Genomic DNA, 12,663 nt, shown 5'->3' with positions numbered 1-12,663 from the left:
AAGGCAGCTAAACACACCTCCTCTCACTCAATAGTTTTCTTCAAGGACAACTACAAAGTTGAAGTTTGTAAAACCAAGACATGTTCTTTGTGATGGATAAGAGTCAGCAGATGTTAGAGAAATCAGAATGTGATTGATTTGTAAAGTCAGTGCTGACCTCAAGCACCAATAGTTCCATAAATTAAACTTAACACCTTAGAAAAACTGAGAATGCAAACCAAGAGAAACATAAAATAAGGGAATGCCACTTTTTCTATAATATTCCTGTAAGTCCCAAAGGTCTTTTGGAATAACCAGTGCATTCTCCTACTTGGATCAATATAGAAACACATTCTACTCACTAAAAAGATAATGAAGCTAAACAAAAGTTGGTTATTATTCAGGGAGATATGCAAATACCTGTAATCATGTGTGTAAGATGGCATGCTTTTCTTGGGTAGAAAACAATTAGTTTATATTTTTTTTTTGTAGACTTTTGTATTTCCCTTGGCTATACAACACGCTAAACAGTGACTTAGAACATACTATGAACATCTTCTCTGGCTACTGGTAAAGAGGAAATATTGTAAAAATTTTACTACAATGGATTTCTTTATGTGGTTTTAAAAAGAAAAAAAAAATCACATCAATGAGAGCTTCCAACTCATGTTATTGCCAGGGCAAGTTGAGACTCTCTTTATGCACTAAGGTTTCTAGGAAAAGAGGATCCTAGAATATTTGAATCTAAAGGAAAAAAAAAAAAAAGAAAACACCATGATTCATACCATTGGTTTCTCACCCACACAAATACTATTTTAACTTACATCAGTATCCTAAGAAATGACACATTTCCAACAGGTTTGTTTTTTACCTAGAAATCTAAGAACGTCCCTCTTCTAAACTCTCCAATAACTACAAATAGGAGACAAGTAACATCATAAAAACTTTAATACACATCCAATTAAGGGGGAAGAACGCTGGGAAAATTCTTAGAATACATAGAATGTGGTGTGTTTACTGACCGCATACACACGGTGGTACTGCTTTTTGAGACGGACATTTATCTCCCACCCATGCAAAACAAAGAAAAAGAAGATTGTATAACCTGGCTACTACACTGAAAGAAACTTACACAAGTACTTAAAGTATGGGAGTCTAATTAAGCCTTAATCATGGATTTCTCTGCTCTTTGAGACCTTAAAATCTCATAGCATTACCAATGATATTAAGATGATTTTGACCAGATATATTGCAATTACTTGTATAAACAAAGCAATACATGGAAGAATGATTCATCCTTATTTATTGAAATTATTTTCTTTTGTCTTCATGAATTCATAAAATATAGAAAAAGAAAATTAAATGTCACTCAACGTTCTCATAAGAAAACAATTTGAAGGGCCATATAAATATTGCATTACTCTGATAATAGATTCAAGGTCATGCAAGTAATGTATTGGCTAAATGACCATAGAGATTGCTATTTTATTCTGCTATGCTAAGCGGAATCACTAGGGCAAAATGTTGAAATAGCATTTGAGCTACTATAATTTTAAAACAGTAAAGCTTTTTTAAAAACCTCACGGAATTCACATCACAATGGGCCTTACACATTGGGTAATGCAGTCCTATCTTGGAATATAACCTGATGGCATCATCTCACACACAAACACATTCATCATGCTATCTTGCAGCTTCAGAAAGGAGACTCTTCTCAATGAGTGTAACTCTATCCCACTAACCTATCATGTTCCTGTGGACTAGAAGGCAGCTGAAATAACTTAATGTGCTTTGAATATTTAGCCCAAAGTAATGGAAGAACACATCTGTCACTTACGTTTTTGAGTCATCCCATAACACACAATACGGATTCAAAGTGCCCTAAAAGTAAAAAGAGAAAGAATAAATGTATCTTGAGTACATACATTAAAAAACTGAAGCATTCTGTGAAAAGCAAACAGAATGGCACATTTCTTATCTTGCAGTAAGATACTTTAAAGATCCCACCTCTGTTTTGCATAAAAATTTGCATGTCCTTCCTCATAGGTTTAATGGCTCATTTTATGAAATTCTACTCAAGAAAACTTACGTCTATTCCAAATATCATAACCCATATTTCATTTTTTAAAATTATAAGTGAAGCTTTCATATACAACACAGTCTATACTTCTATGTTTATACTTTTTTTTTCATATACAACACGGTTTATACTTTTATGATTTCCATTTGATTTTATTTTCTCTAAAACACTAACTGCTGGATTATTTCCTTTAAGAAATACTTATAGTAGTTAAGTCACAGTGAAATATTCTGTATTAGGCACCCCCCCCCCCCACACCATGTCCTATTCTGGTTCCGGGGGTGTAGCTTCTAAAAGGCAAGACCATTTCCAGAGTTTGTGGACTTGCAATATTTTCTTAACCAACAGGGCACAACCAAGAGAATCACATCTAATAAAGCTCTGGGGGAAACACACTACATTTTTAGTTTAATAATTATGTATTGAGTAGCCATGATGACCTTCAGGATGACACAATGAGTTTTCCACGTTGGATAATCTACCAGGCATACAGTTTTGAAGAGCTCCGATTGTTGGAATGTTTTACTTTTTGTTTTTCTGTCACATTCATTGGGCCTTATTGTTCCCTTTGAAACTAACCCAGTAATTATTCTTCTCTGTGATATCTCAAGCTATCCACAGATCCTCTTGTCTTTTTTAATAAGCATACTCTGCTGCTTTCAAGCTCGCTCACTCTCCACGACACTCATCTTCTGGAGTGGATACTTCACAGCGTGCCCAGGAAAACACACACCGGTGCTACACACACAGGACCAAGAGGAACTTTGCCTCTCCAGTACAGGTGCCATATTCCTAACAACCCACGCCAACAATGTATGGGACATTTTGGTAGCTTTCTCCCGAGCTTGACACATTGAAGCCCCCCAGGAAAGATTTCTGAATCCTGATCTTGACCTCCCACACACTCACAATTGCTTCTAAACTTTGTGTCACTGCAGGATGAAGACACATCATATCTATGGGCTCATCCAACAAGTCACTGATATCAAAATGATGAGTAAGCCAAGACAGGTGAAAGTTCCAGTTCTGAAACAGACCACAGGCACCTTCCTGCAGGTGGACATGCTCCCTCGGTGACTGCCAGCTATGAGCTTGACCTCAGTCTTGTTTCCAAATAGATAATTACTGGGGTAGATTGGGCAAAGCAATATCTTCAAAATCTAGGCAAGTTCTTTGGGAAACAGTGCCTCTCTAAGTACTGTTCACTATGTCCATTCTAGAATTCTATTAGAAAAAGAAAAAAAAAAAAACCCACAACTTTGGCTCATTATTCTAAAATTGGTGAAATGTATCCCTTGAACTGCAAGGAATCCAAACAGTCCAATCTAAAGGATATCAGTCCTGAATATTCCTTGGAAGGACTGATGCTGAACCTGAAACTCCAATACTTTGGCCACCTGATGAGAAGAACTGACTCAAAGGAAAAGACCCTGATGCTGGAAAAGACTGAAGGCAGGAGGAGAAGGGGACGACAGAGGATGAGATGGCTGGATGGCATCACCGACTTAATGGACATAAGCTTGAGTAAACGCGAGGAGTTGGAGATGGACAGAGAGGCCTGGCATACTGCAGTCCATGGGGTCACAAAGAGTCAGACATGACTGAGTAATTGAATTGAACAGATCCCAATTTTATTAACATTTTAATTGGGACATTTGACTAACTCCCATATTTCAGCACTGTTACCATTCTTCAGAATCCCTCATAGACCAGATCTCTAAGGTATCTTACTTCTTAGCAGACGCTCATACCTATAAACCATGCTTTCAGAGCATAAAAAACATTCCCTTCCTTGAAATGGGTTATAGTCTTATGGAGATTGATGAGGAATATGTGTAATGTTCATATAACAACAAAGACATGCTCAAAAGAAATATCTCTAGTCATAATTTATTTTTTAGGGGACAAATGATGGACAGAGCTTCATGGCCTGTATTACAGCAAGTTCCATGGAAAAAGTGGCTTCTTATCTGGCCATTACATAAGACAGAGATATGTAGATGTTCACGAGATGAAGAGGCAATGGCATTTTAAATTTGTTTCTTTCTCTGTCCTATGAGACCCTTTCTAGTTTTACCTGAAATTCTCATACAGCTTCTGACTTCCTAACAAGTCCTCAGCAGAAACACAATATTGTATCATAAAGTTATTTTATATATATCTAGAGTTCTGTTCAAAAGAACTCAGGGCAATTTATAGAAAATAAATTACCCTTGGACTATTACAGTGAAGGGCATGGGAGTGTGTACATTGGGTATAGACAGTAAGCATAAAATCTTGAAACTACAAGTCCTCTATGTCGAGCTCACGTCTTTAGGAATGGACAAGTGAGATTAAGGTCAATCTCTATATAAAGCAGCACAGGATACTGATGATAAGATTAATATTTCATAATTAGAATTCATAACAGGTTACAATAAAATTAGAAAAGATACAGAATAGAGGCTTAATTGTTTAGATATTGCCTTCTGTCTTACCCCTCTAAAAAAACTTCCATTCACTTTGGGACGGAAGTATAAAGGTGAGAAATGTCTTTTCTATTCTTACCCATACCTCTGTCAAACCTTAGTTTCACCCCCTGCCTTCCTCACTCTCACCCCTTAGAGCTCATACCTTTCTCTCTCTCTGTCCTTGTGAAAATTTAGAAGCAATCCACATGAGAATTATTATAGGTTCTGATATGCACTGCTCCATCTTGCTTTTTACTCTACATTCTGGGACCTACACAAAGGACAGATATGCCTCTGTGAACGTTCATTCCAGAACAGTCATCCTGTGGGGCTGTGGGCTGAGGTCAGGGACATAAACATCTGAAGTTTATAAAAATATGCAGAACAAGATTAGAGGAATCTTAGCACCTCGACAGACCAGTCACTTAAGGAATAAGAATGTGAGATGGTAAACAAAGCAAAACCCAATGATGAATGAATTCTAAACATGGGAAAAATAATGGCTGAAAGAAACCACTTGTAAAATATTTGTTATAATTTTAAGATACTTTTCTCAAAGGCACTCTGCTGTAAGATCTGTTATGAGGAATTTATGGAAAATCAATAACAGGAAATGGTAAGTGTGACAGAGTGGAGGAACAAAATATAATGGCTGAAGCAAGGGGAAAATAGTCAGGCTGTGAACTAACTCACAGAAGTGGATTTAAGAAATGCTTGAACTTCCACATGTTCAAGCTGGTTTTAGAAAAGGCAGAGGAGCCAGAGATCAAATTGGCAACATCCGCTGGATCATCGAAAAAGCAAGAGGATTCCAGAAAAACATCTATTTCTGCTTTATTGACTATATCAAAGCCTTTGACTGTGGATCACAATAAACTGTGGAAAATTCTGAAAGAGATGGGAATACCAGACCACCTGACCTGTCTCTTGAGAAACCTGTATGCAGGTCAGGAAGCAACAGTTAGAACTGGACATGGAATAACAGACTGGTTCCAAATAGGAAAAGGAGTATGTCAAGGCTGTATATTGTCACCCTGCTTATTTAACTTATATGCAGAGTACATCATGAGAAATGCTGGGCTGGATAAGCACAAGCTGGAATCAAGATTGCTGGAGAAATATCAATAACCTCAGATATGCAGATGACACCACCCTTATGGCAGAAAGTGAAGAAGAACTAAAAAGCCTCTTGATGAAAGTGAAAGAGGAGAGTGAAAAAGTTGGCTTAAAACTCAACATTCAGAAAACCAAGATCATGGCATCTGGTCCCATCACTTCATGGGAAATAGATGGGGAAACCATGGAAACAGTGGCTGACTTTATTTTTCTGGGCTCCAAAATCACTGCAGATGGTGATTGCAGCCATGAAACTAAGAGATGCTTACTCCTTGGAAGGAAAGTTATGATCAACCTAGACAGAATATTAAAAAGCAGAGACATTACTTTGCCAACAATGGTCCATTTAGTCAAGGCTTTAGTTTTTCCAATGGTCATGTATGGATGTGAGATTTGGACTGTGAAGAAAGCTGAGCACTGAAAAATTGATGCTTTTGAACTGTGGTGTTGGAGAAGACTCTTAAGAGCCCCTTGGACCGCAAGGAGATCCAATCAGTCCATCCTAAAGGAGATCAGTCCTGGGTGTTCATTGGAAGGACTGATGCTGAAGCTGAAACTTCAGTACTCTGGCCACCTGATGCAAACAGCTGACTCATTTGAAAAGACCCTGATGCTGGGAAAGATTGAGGGCAGGAGGAGAAGGGTACGACAGAGGATGAGATGGTTGGATGGCATCACTGACTCAATGGACATGAGTTTGAGTAAACTCCGGGAGTTGGTGATGGACAGGGAGGCCTGGTGTGCTGGGGTTCATGGGGTCGCAAAGAGTCGTACACGACTGAACGACTGAACTGAACTGAACTGAAGAAAACAAAGATTGTCTGGTAAATGAGCCAAATGGACTATAAATTAATCTATAGAGCTGTCAATATAAATATAACTGACAAAATATTAAAACTGAATATATTTGAAAACTTTTGCAAAGAATATGTTCTTTAAAAACAAATTTCTGGCCAAAAAAGTGTCTCCTGACTCCATGCAAAACTGTAAAGTTGAACAGTACAGTTGAGTTAAACATTACCACTCACTCAATTTCAAGCATTTGAAAAGTGTACCAAGATTCACATTTTCTAATTACCATAGATGTTCTAAACACATCACTTGTACTATCTTTAATAGTCTTCGATATTTTCTTTTACTTCTTTCCTCTGTCTCAACATCAAGCATATCAGCACAGAGCATCCCTGTCTGATGATGAGGGGCTTACATTCTGATAAACCCATTGCAAGCTGAAAATACTGTAAAGTGACAACGTATTCATACACCTAACCTATCGAACATCATTGCTTAACCTAGTCTACCTTAAATGTGCTCACAACACATTAGCCAAAATTTGGGCAAAATCATCTCATGCAAAGCCTCCTATATTGTAAGTAAAATCAAGATGGCTTTATGGGTACAGATGGCTGTATCTGCCGTTCACCCTCACGATTGTGTGGCTGGTTGGGAGCTGTGGACCACCGCCCAGCATCACAAGAGAGTAACTGTGTTATCTCTAGCCTAGGAAAGACTGAAATTCAAAATCCTAAGTGTGGTTCCTACTGAATGCATATCATGTTCCCACCATCAAAAGGTGAAAAATCATGAATGAGGGGCTCTCTGTATATCTACTTAACAGTATAATACATCACTGGCTTTGTCTATGTGTTTCTATACATGGTCCTCTTTTCCATTGGTCTTACATAACTTCCCTATTTTCCTGTTTGTAAAATGGGGAATTTAGGCATCTTTTCTAGTCCTACCTTATAGAATTATCCAAGAATGACATTTATAAATGACTTCCTTTTCTTTTTGAAAACTCTCATCTAAGTCTTTTTTTCCCCACCTATGTAATATTTTCAGTACATCTCACAATGGTAAATCACTCTCACAAAGAGAAGTCAGGAGAGAGCCAAGATGATGAACAAATTCATCGACTCATGCAAAAACCGCTTAGCAAATATCTGTTACATTCAGGATAACTTGGAGGCACTGGGGACACAGCATTGAACAAAACAAAGCCTTTGCCTCACAGACTTACCTATAATGAAGGGGGCAGGGAGAGAGACAAAGAACCCAAGGAAATACATAATATGCTAGGTGGCAATATGTACTGTGTTGAAAAGTAGATCACACTGAGTGGGAAAGACTGGGAAGTGAATGGATTGCAATTTTGCATATTGAGAAGGCTTAACCAATAAGGCTTGCCAATAAAGGTCCGTCTAGTCAAGGCTATGGTTTTTCCAGTAGTCATGTATGGATGTGAGAGTTGGACTGTGAAGAAAGCTGAGCGCCGAAAAATAGATGCCTTTGAACTGTGGTGTTGGAGAAGACTCTTGAGAGTCCCTTGGACTGCCAGGAGACCCAACCAGTCCATCCTAAAGGAAATCAGTCCTGAATGTTCATTGGAAGAACTGATGTTGAAGCTGAAACTCTAATACTTTGGCCACCTGATGCGAAGAGTTGACTTATTTGAAAAGACCCTGATGCTGGGAAAGATTGAAGGCAGGAGGAGAAGGGGACAACAGAGGATGAGATGGTTGGATGGCATCACCGACTCCATGGACATGAGTTTGAGTAAACTCCGGGAGTCGGTGATGGACAGGGAGGCCTGGCGTGCTGCAGTCCATGGGGTTCCAAAGAGTTGGACAAGACTGAGTGACTGAACTGAACAAAACTGAACCAACAAGATGATATTTAAACAAATACCTGAAGGAGCTTGTTTACATAAAAGATGATAGTCATAATAAACATGAATTTTGACCAAGTTACTTCAAGTTTTCCTTGGAGTTTTTAAGTTCTGAAAAAATTCAATTCACATGAAATCTTAATTATGCTCTTGTTATCTTAATGTTTTCAAGGTGTTTTCTCTGGACTTACTCTAGAATCACCTAGGATGTTAATTAAAAAGGTAGGTTCCTTGGCTTTAGGAACTTTGAGATTGGGGCTTAAACTAGGAGCAGACATTCTAACAACTACTCCCTCCAATCCTCATAATTTTTAATCCACATTACATTTGTAGAATCATGGACACAAAACTGGGGCTTCCCACCTGGCTCAGGTGGTAAAGAATCTGCCTGCCAATGCAGGAGCCACAGGAGACACAGTTTCAGTTTGATTCCTGGGTCAGGAAGAGCCCCTGGAAAAGGAAAAAGCAACCCACTCCAGTATCCTTGCTGGGATAATCCCATGGACAGAGGAGCCTGATGGGCTACAGTTCTTCGGGGCTGCAGAAAAGCTGGACATGACTGAAGTGATGACTGAGCATGCACGCACACACAGACATACACATGGCTACTTCACTTTGCTTTTCTTTGAAGTGTTCAAATGTTTAGACCTCATGTTTCACAGTAAATTCCTAATCTGGAAACCTCTTAACTTTCCTGTACCTTTCATAGCCCTCTTGAAACAAAAATGTCCTCTTGTCTGTAGAGGAAAAGCAAGCTTGTAGACAAAACTTCAAAGGACGCGGAGAAGGGCAGTGACCTCCTTGTCACTGTTTCAACATTTCCAGAGCTCTGGGTCATAAGTTCCAGGGCAAGTCCTTCTGTCGCATCCTCCAGTGATTGAGGGCCTTGAGTTCTTGCACATGCAGAGGAGAGAGACTGCTCAACTGACATTACAAAGCCTCTATTTCTGAAATTTTATATGTAAAGGCATTCATTAAAAAGACCTGGATTTTGCTAAGCTTATCCTCCACTTCCATCCCACTTTTAATTGTAATGGTTAAATAACTGCACAAACAGATTTTGGGAATTCCTAAGAACATTCCCAAAACACCTGATGTGACCCACAAAAGACTAATTTATATTTTGCCTATAATTTAAGCACTGCTTGAGAAGAGCCACATCTTAAAAAAGCTCAGGAATGCATTCTAAGGGAAGTAGGATTCTGGTAGAGGTAAATCTTTCCACACTCATATCTCTGACAGGTCACTAAAACAGAATAGTGAGCAGGAGGCCTTTCTGTATATCTTTTAACAAATAAACATCTTTATAATCCCTGAAAGTATACTACACCACCTAAGGGGATGATGTCATTGAAAATAATATGCAGCTCAGTAACAGGAATCATTTGCTGCATGTTCTCCACACTTTGTAAGGTTTTCAAGAATATTTTAGTATTTTTAAATGAAACTTAAAAACAGCTATGACAGCTATGCCTGGGTCTAACTCTCATTTTTTTGATAGGGTAGCTGAGATACACCTGGAGTCCAAAGAACCTCACTGAGAATGCAACACTGTGTTATTGCTTAAAAGGACATGGAGACAGAATTTTTCCATTTATTTGCATGAGTTTTATAGAAAGCAAAGCACTGAGAATCAGTGAAATCAAGAAGATGGAAAAGAAAGAGCTGTCTTTAGGTAAAGCAGAATGGTATATAGGGCAGTGAAGTGAGAAATTCAGAATATGGTTCTGTCAGGACAAGTCACGTCCTCCAGGAGCTGGCAGCTGTTCAGTTAGCACTCGGGGAGGGTATGCATCTAATTCAGCTTCTGCTATCTGGATACTCAGGAATCCACATTAACCAGAGGACACTGGTTTTGTGGATGTGGTAACTGCTTGCTTCTCTGATTCCTTAGCTATATCACCAATAACAGAATGTACATTACTTCCTGACACATATTTTTCTATTGAAATAGAGGAAGTAGTAAAAGTAGAACCACTATCAGAAATTATTTACATGTATATCCTTCAAAGAAAATCATTGTCTCCACGTATCTGTCTTAGTCTTCCTCATGTGTGATTGCTAACTAGATTGGGTAAAGGATGTAACAACGTGTCCCAGTAGTATTTTCATGGGGTCCTGGCAAAGACAAGAGCTGGCTGGACTGTTTTGGACAGTTTCAATGTATCAGCTGCCAGCAAAGAAGTTTCCTCAGCTGCTTTAAGAGCACAACACATCTACAAATGTCAGAGTTGCTCCTGCATCCTCCAATTTTCCCTAACATCCCACTACCAGCTTACAGTGGCCATCTCATTGTCTGGTGATTCATTGTTGGCATGATAATCAGCAGGCCAAAATGTAACCTGTAGTTGCGGACTGACTTTCACTGAGAAGTATATGATTATTATTGTAGTTTATCTGTTAAGGTACACATATATATATATATTTTTCATAATAAAAACTTGATTTTGCAATGTTCTAATGCAAATACAGGTTATTAGTTTTCTATTGCTGCTACTATGAATTAACACACTCTTAGCAGCACAGAACAACACAAATTTATTATCTCACAGTTTCTCTGTGTCAGGAGTCTTTGTGAACTTAGCTGGATTTCTGCTCAAGAGATTCACAAGGCTGGAATGCTAACAGGATTGCAGTCCTTTCTGGATTTGGGGATGGATCCGCATCTAGGTTCATTCAGGTCTCAGCAGAATTGAGCTTCTGCAGTTGTAGGACTGAGGTCCATGCTTTCTTCTTTGTTGACAACCAGGGCTTGTTTTCAGCTTTTACAGTCTGTCCATATTCCTTGGTTTTTGGTCATATTCCTTCATCTTCAAAGTCAGCAATTGCAGGTTGAGTCCTTACTACCTTGCATCTCTCTGACCATAGCTGAGAAAGGCTTTCCAGTTTTAAAGGTTCATGTGAATTGGACCAACTCACATAATTTAGGATATCTGCCCCATCTCAGCATTCTTACCCTTCATCACATCTGCAAATTCCCTTCTGACCTATAATATACTCACAAGTTATGGGGGTTAAGACGTGGGCATCCTGGTGGGGTTACATTCTCTTTACCATACAGGGGGTGATAATATATGCATTCCAGGGACTGAATCTGGCTTGCTACCTACTTTGGTAAATCATATTTTGTTGTAACAGAACCACACCCATTTTTACATACTGTCTATGGTTGCTGTCACACTACAATAGCATAACTGAGTAGATTTGACAAGGACCATTATAACTCATATGCCCAAAATGCCTGACTCAACCGAAAATGTTTGCTCCAACAATAGCATAATTAGTCTAAAACCTTTTTGAAGAATAACAATGCTGTATTATGAATAAAAATAAACTGAATTTGAAATGTAAGTGGGAAGAATGCTTACTCAAGTTTAGGAATTTAGGATATAACAAAAAAAACTGTAGCTAGAGAATAATTTCTATCTCAATTTTAGCTGCTGGCAGAACCATCAATCTGCTTGTCTAGTTAGCATTTCAAGACTCTCCCATTAAAACTACCAAGAGTTTTGGGCAGGCAAAACATCAGAAATCTCTTCCAACTGGACACAAGCTAGGGTAGAAAAGTGAAATTACAAATGCATAGACTGAATGCATTCTTAAGCTTTACCAAGTGATTTTCAATTCCTTGGATTGTTATTGGCCTGTGCTGTTCATGAAAATACCCACTAATGAATGTGGGGATTTCTCTTCATTGTTTCTCATGCTCCCTAATGGTAAAAAGCATATTCATCACAGTTTTCCACTGTGTTTTCCACGATGATTTACAAAGGCCATGGCTCATGACTAATTTGAGTTTATAAACATAAAACAAACTCCTTAATTTGTTAGGTAGATCCTATTAGTATGCAAGCAAATGTGGCAAAGAAAATAAAACCTACAAGCCCGCTTCCCATGAGATCATTTGTAAATATGACCAATTTGAGAACTATAAATAAACCCAGTAGATTTTTCTTAATACTGAAAGATAGCAGGTTCACCATACCTGGACCATGAAAGCTATTACTCAGGGAAAGAAAGAAAAGTAAAGACAAAAATTGACTGCAGAGACTGCAGGCTAGTGTGGGTCAAGCTATCCCTCTACCAGAAATGGAACTCTATTAAGACATTTTGTTTGGGAAAAGGGGACTGCAGGCTTGCAAAGCTGATAGAGCACAAGAAAACTAAAATTCTTCTAACGCATCTTTAAAGATAAGGATGTTATATATCTTGGAAATTCAGCAGACCCAGATCTGTCAGGGCCTGCTGACGCCCACCAAGGCATCCTACTGGTGGGTGTATGTGTGTGTATGTGTGTTTTCTTATGTGTATACTTACAGACCCACTCACTCCCCTTATTTAGGTCCCAATAATTACTTTCAACAAATGTA

The 12,663-nt window shown here is 38.5% G+C and overlaps 1 protein-coding gene across 2 annotated transcripts in view; it reads right to left on the bottom strand.

Annotated features, from left to right (window-relative positions):
• ADGRB3 (adhesion G protein-coupled receptor B3) overlaps nucleotides 1–12,663 on the bottom strand; it is an 851,399-nt gene that overhangs the window by 359,668 nt on the left and 479,068 nt on the right. For both annotated transcript variants that reach the window (XM_043439524.1, XM_043439523.1), the window contains one exon: nucleotides 1,817–1,860. In XM_043439524.1, coding sequence (XP_043295459.1) covers nucleotides 1,817–1,860 — 44 coding nt within the window. The remainder of the gene's footprint in view (nucleotides 1–1,816; nucleotides 1,861–12,663) is intronic.

The sequence above is a fragment of the Cervus canadensis genome, chromosome 20, assembly GCF_019320065.1.
Source record: "Cervus canadensis isolate Bull #8, Minnesota chromosome 20, ASM1932006v1, whole genome shotgun sequence".
In the NCBI taxonomy this organism is placed as follows: Eukaryota; Metazoa; Chordata; class Mammalia; order Artiodactyla; family Cervidae; genus Cervus; species Cervus canadensis.
This window is presented reverse-complemented; position numbering and strand designations above follow the sequence as displayed.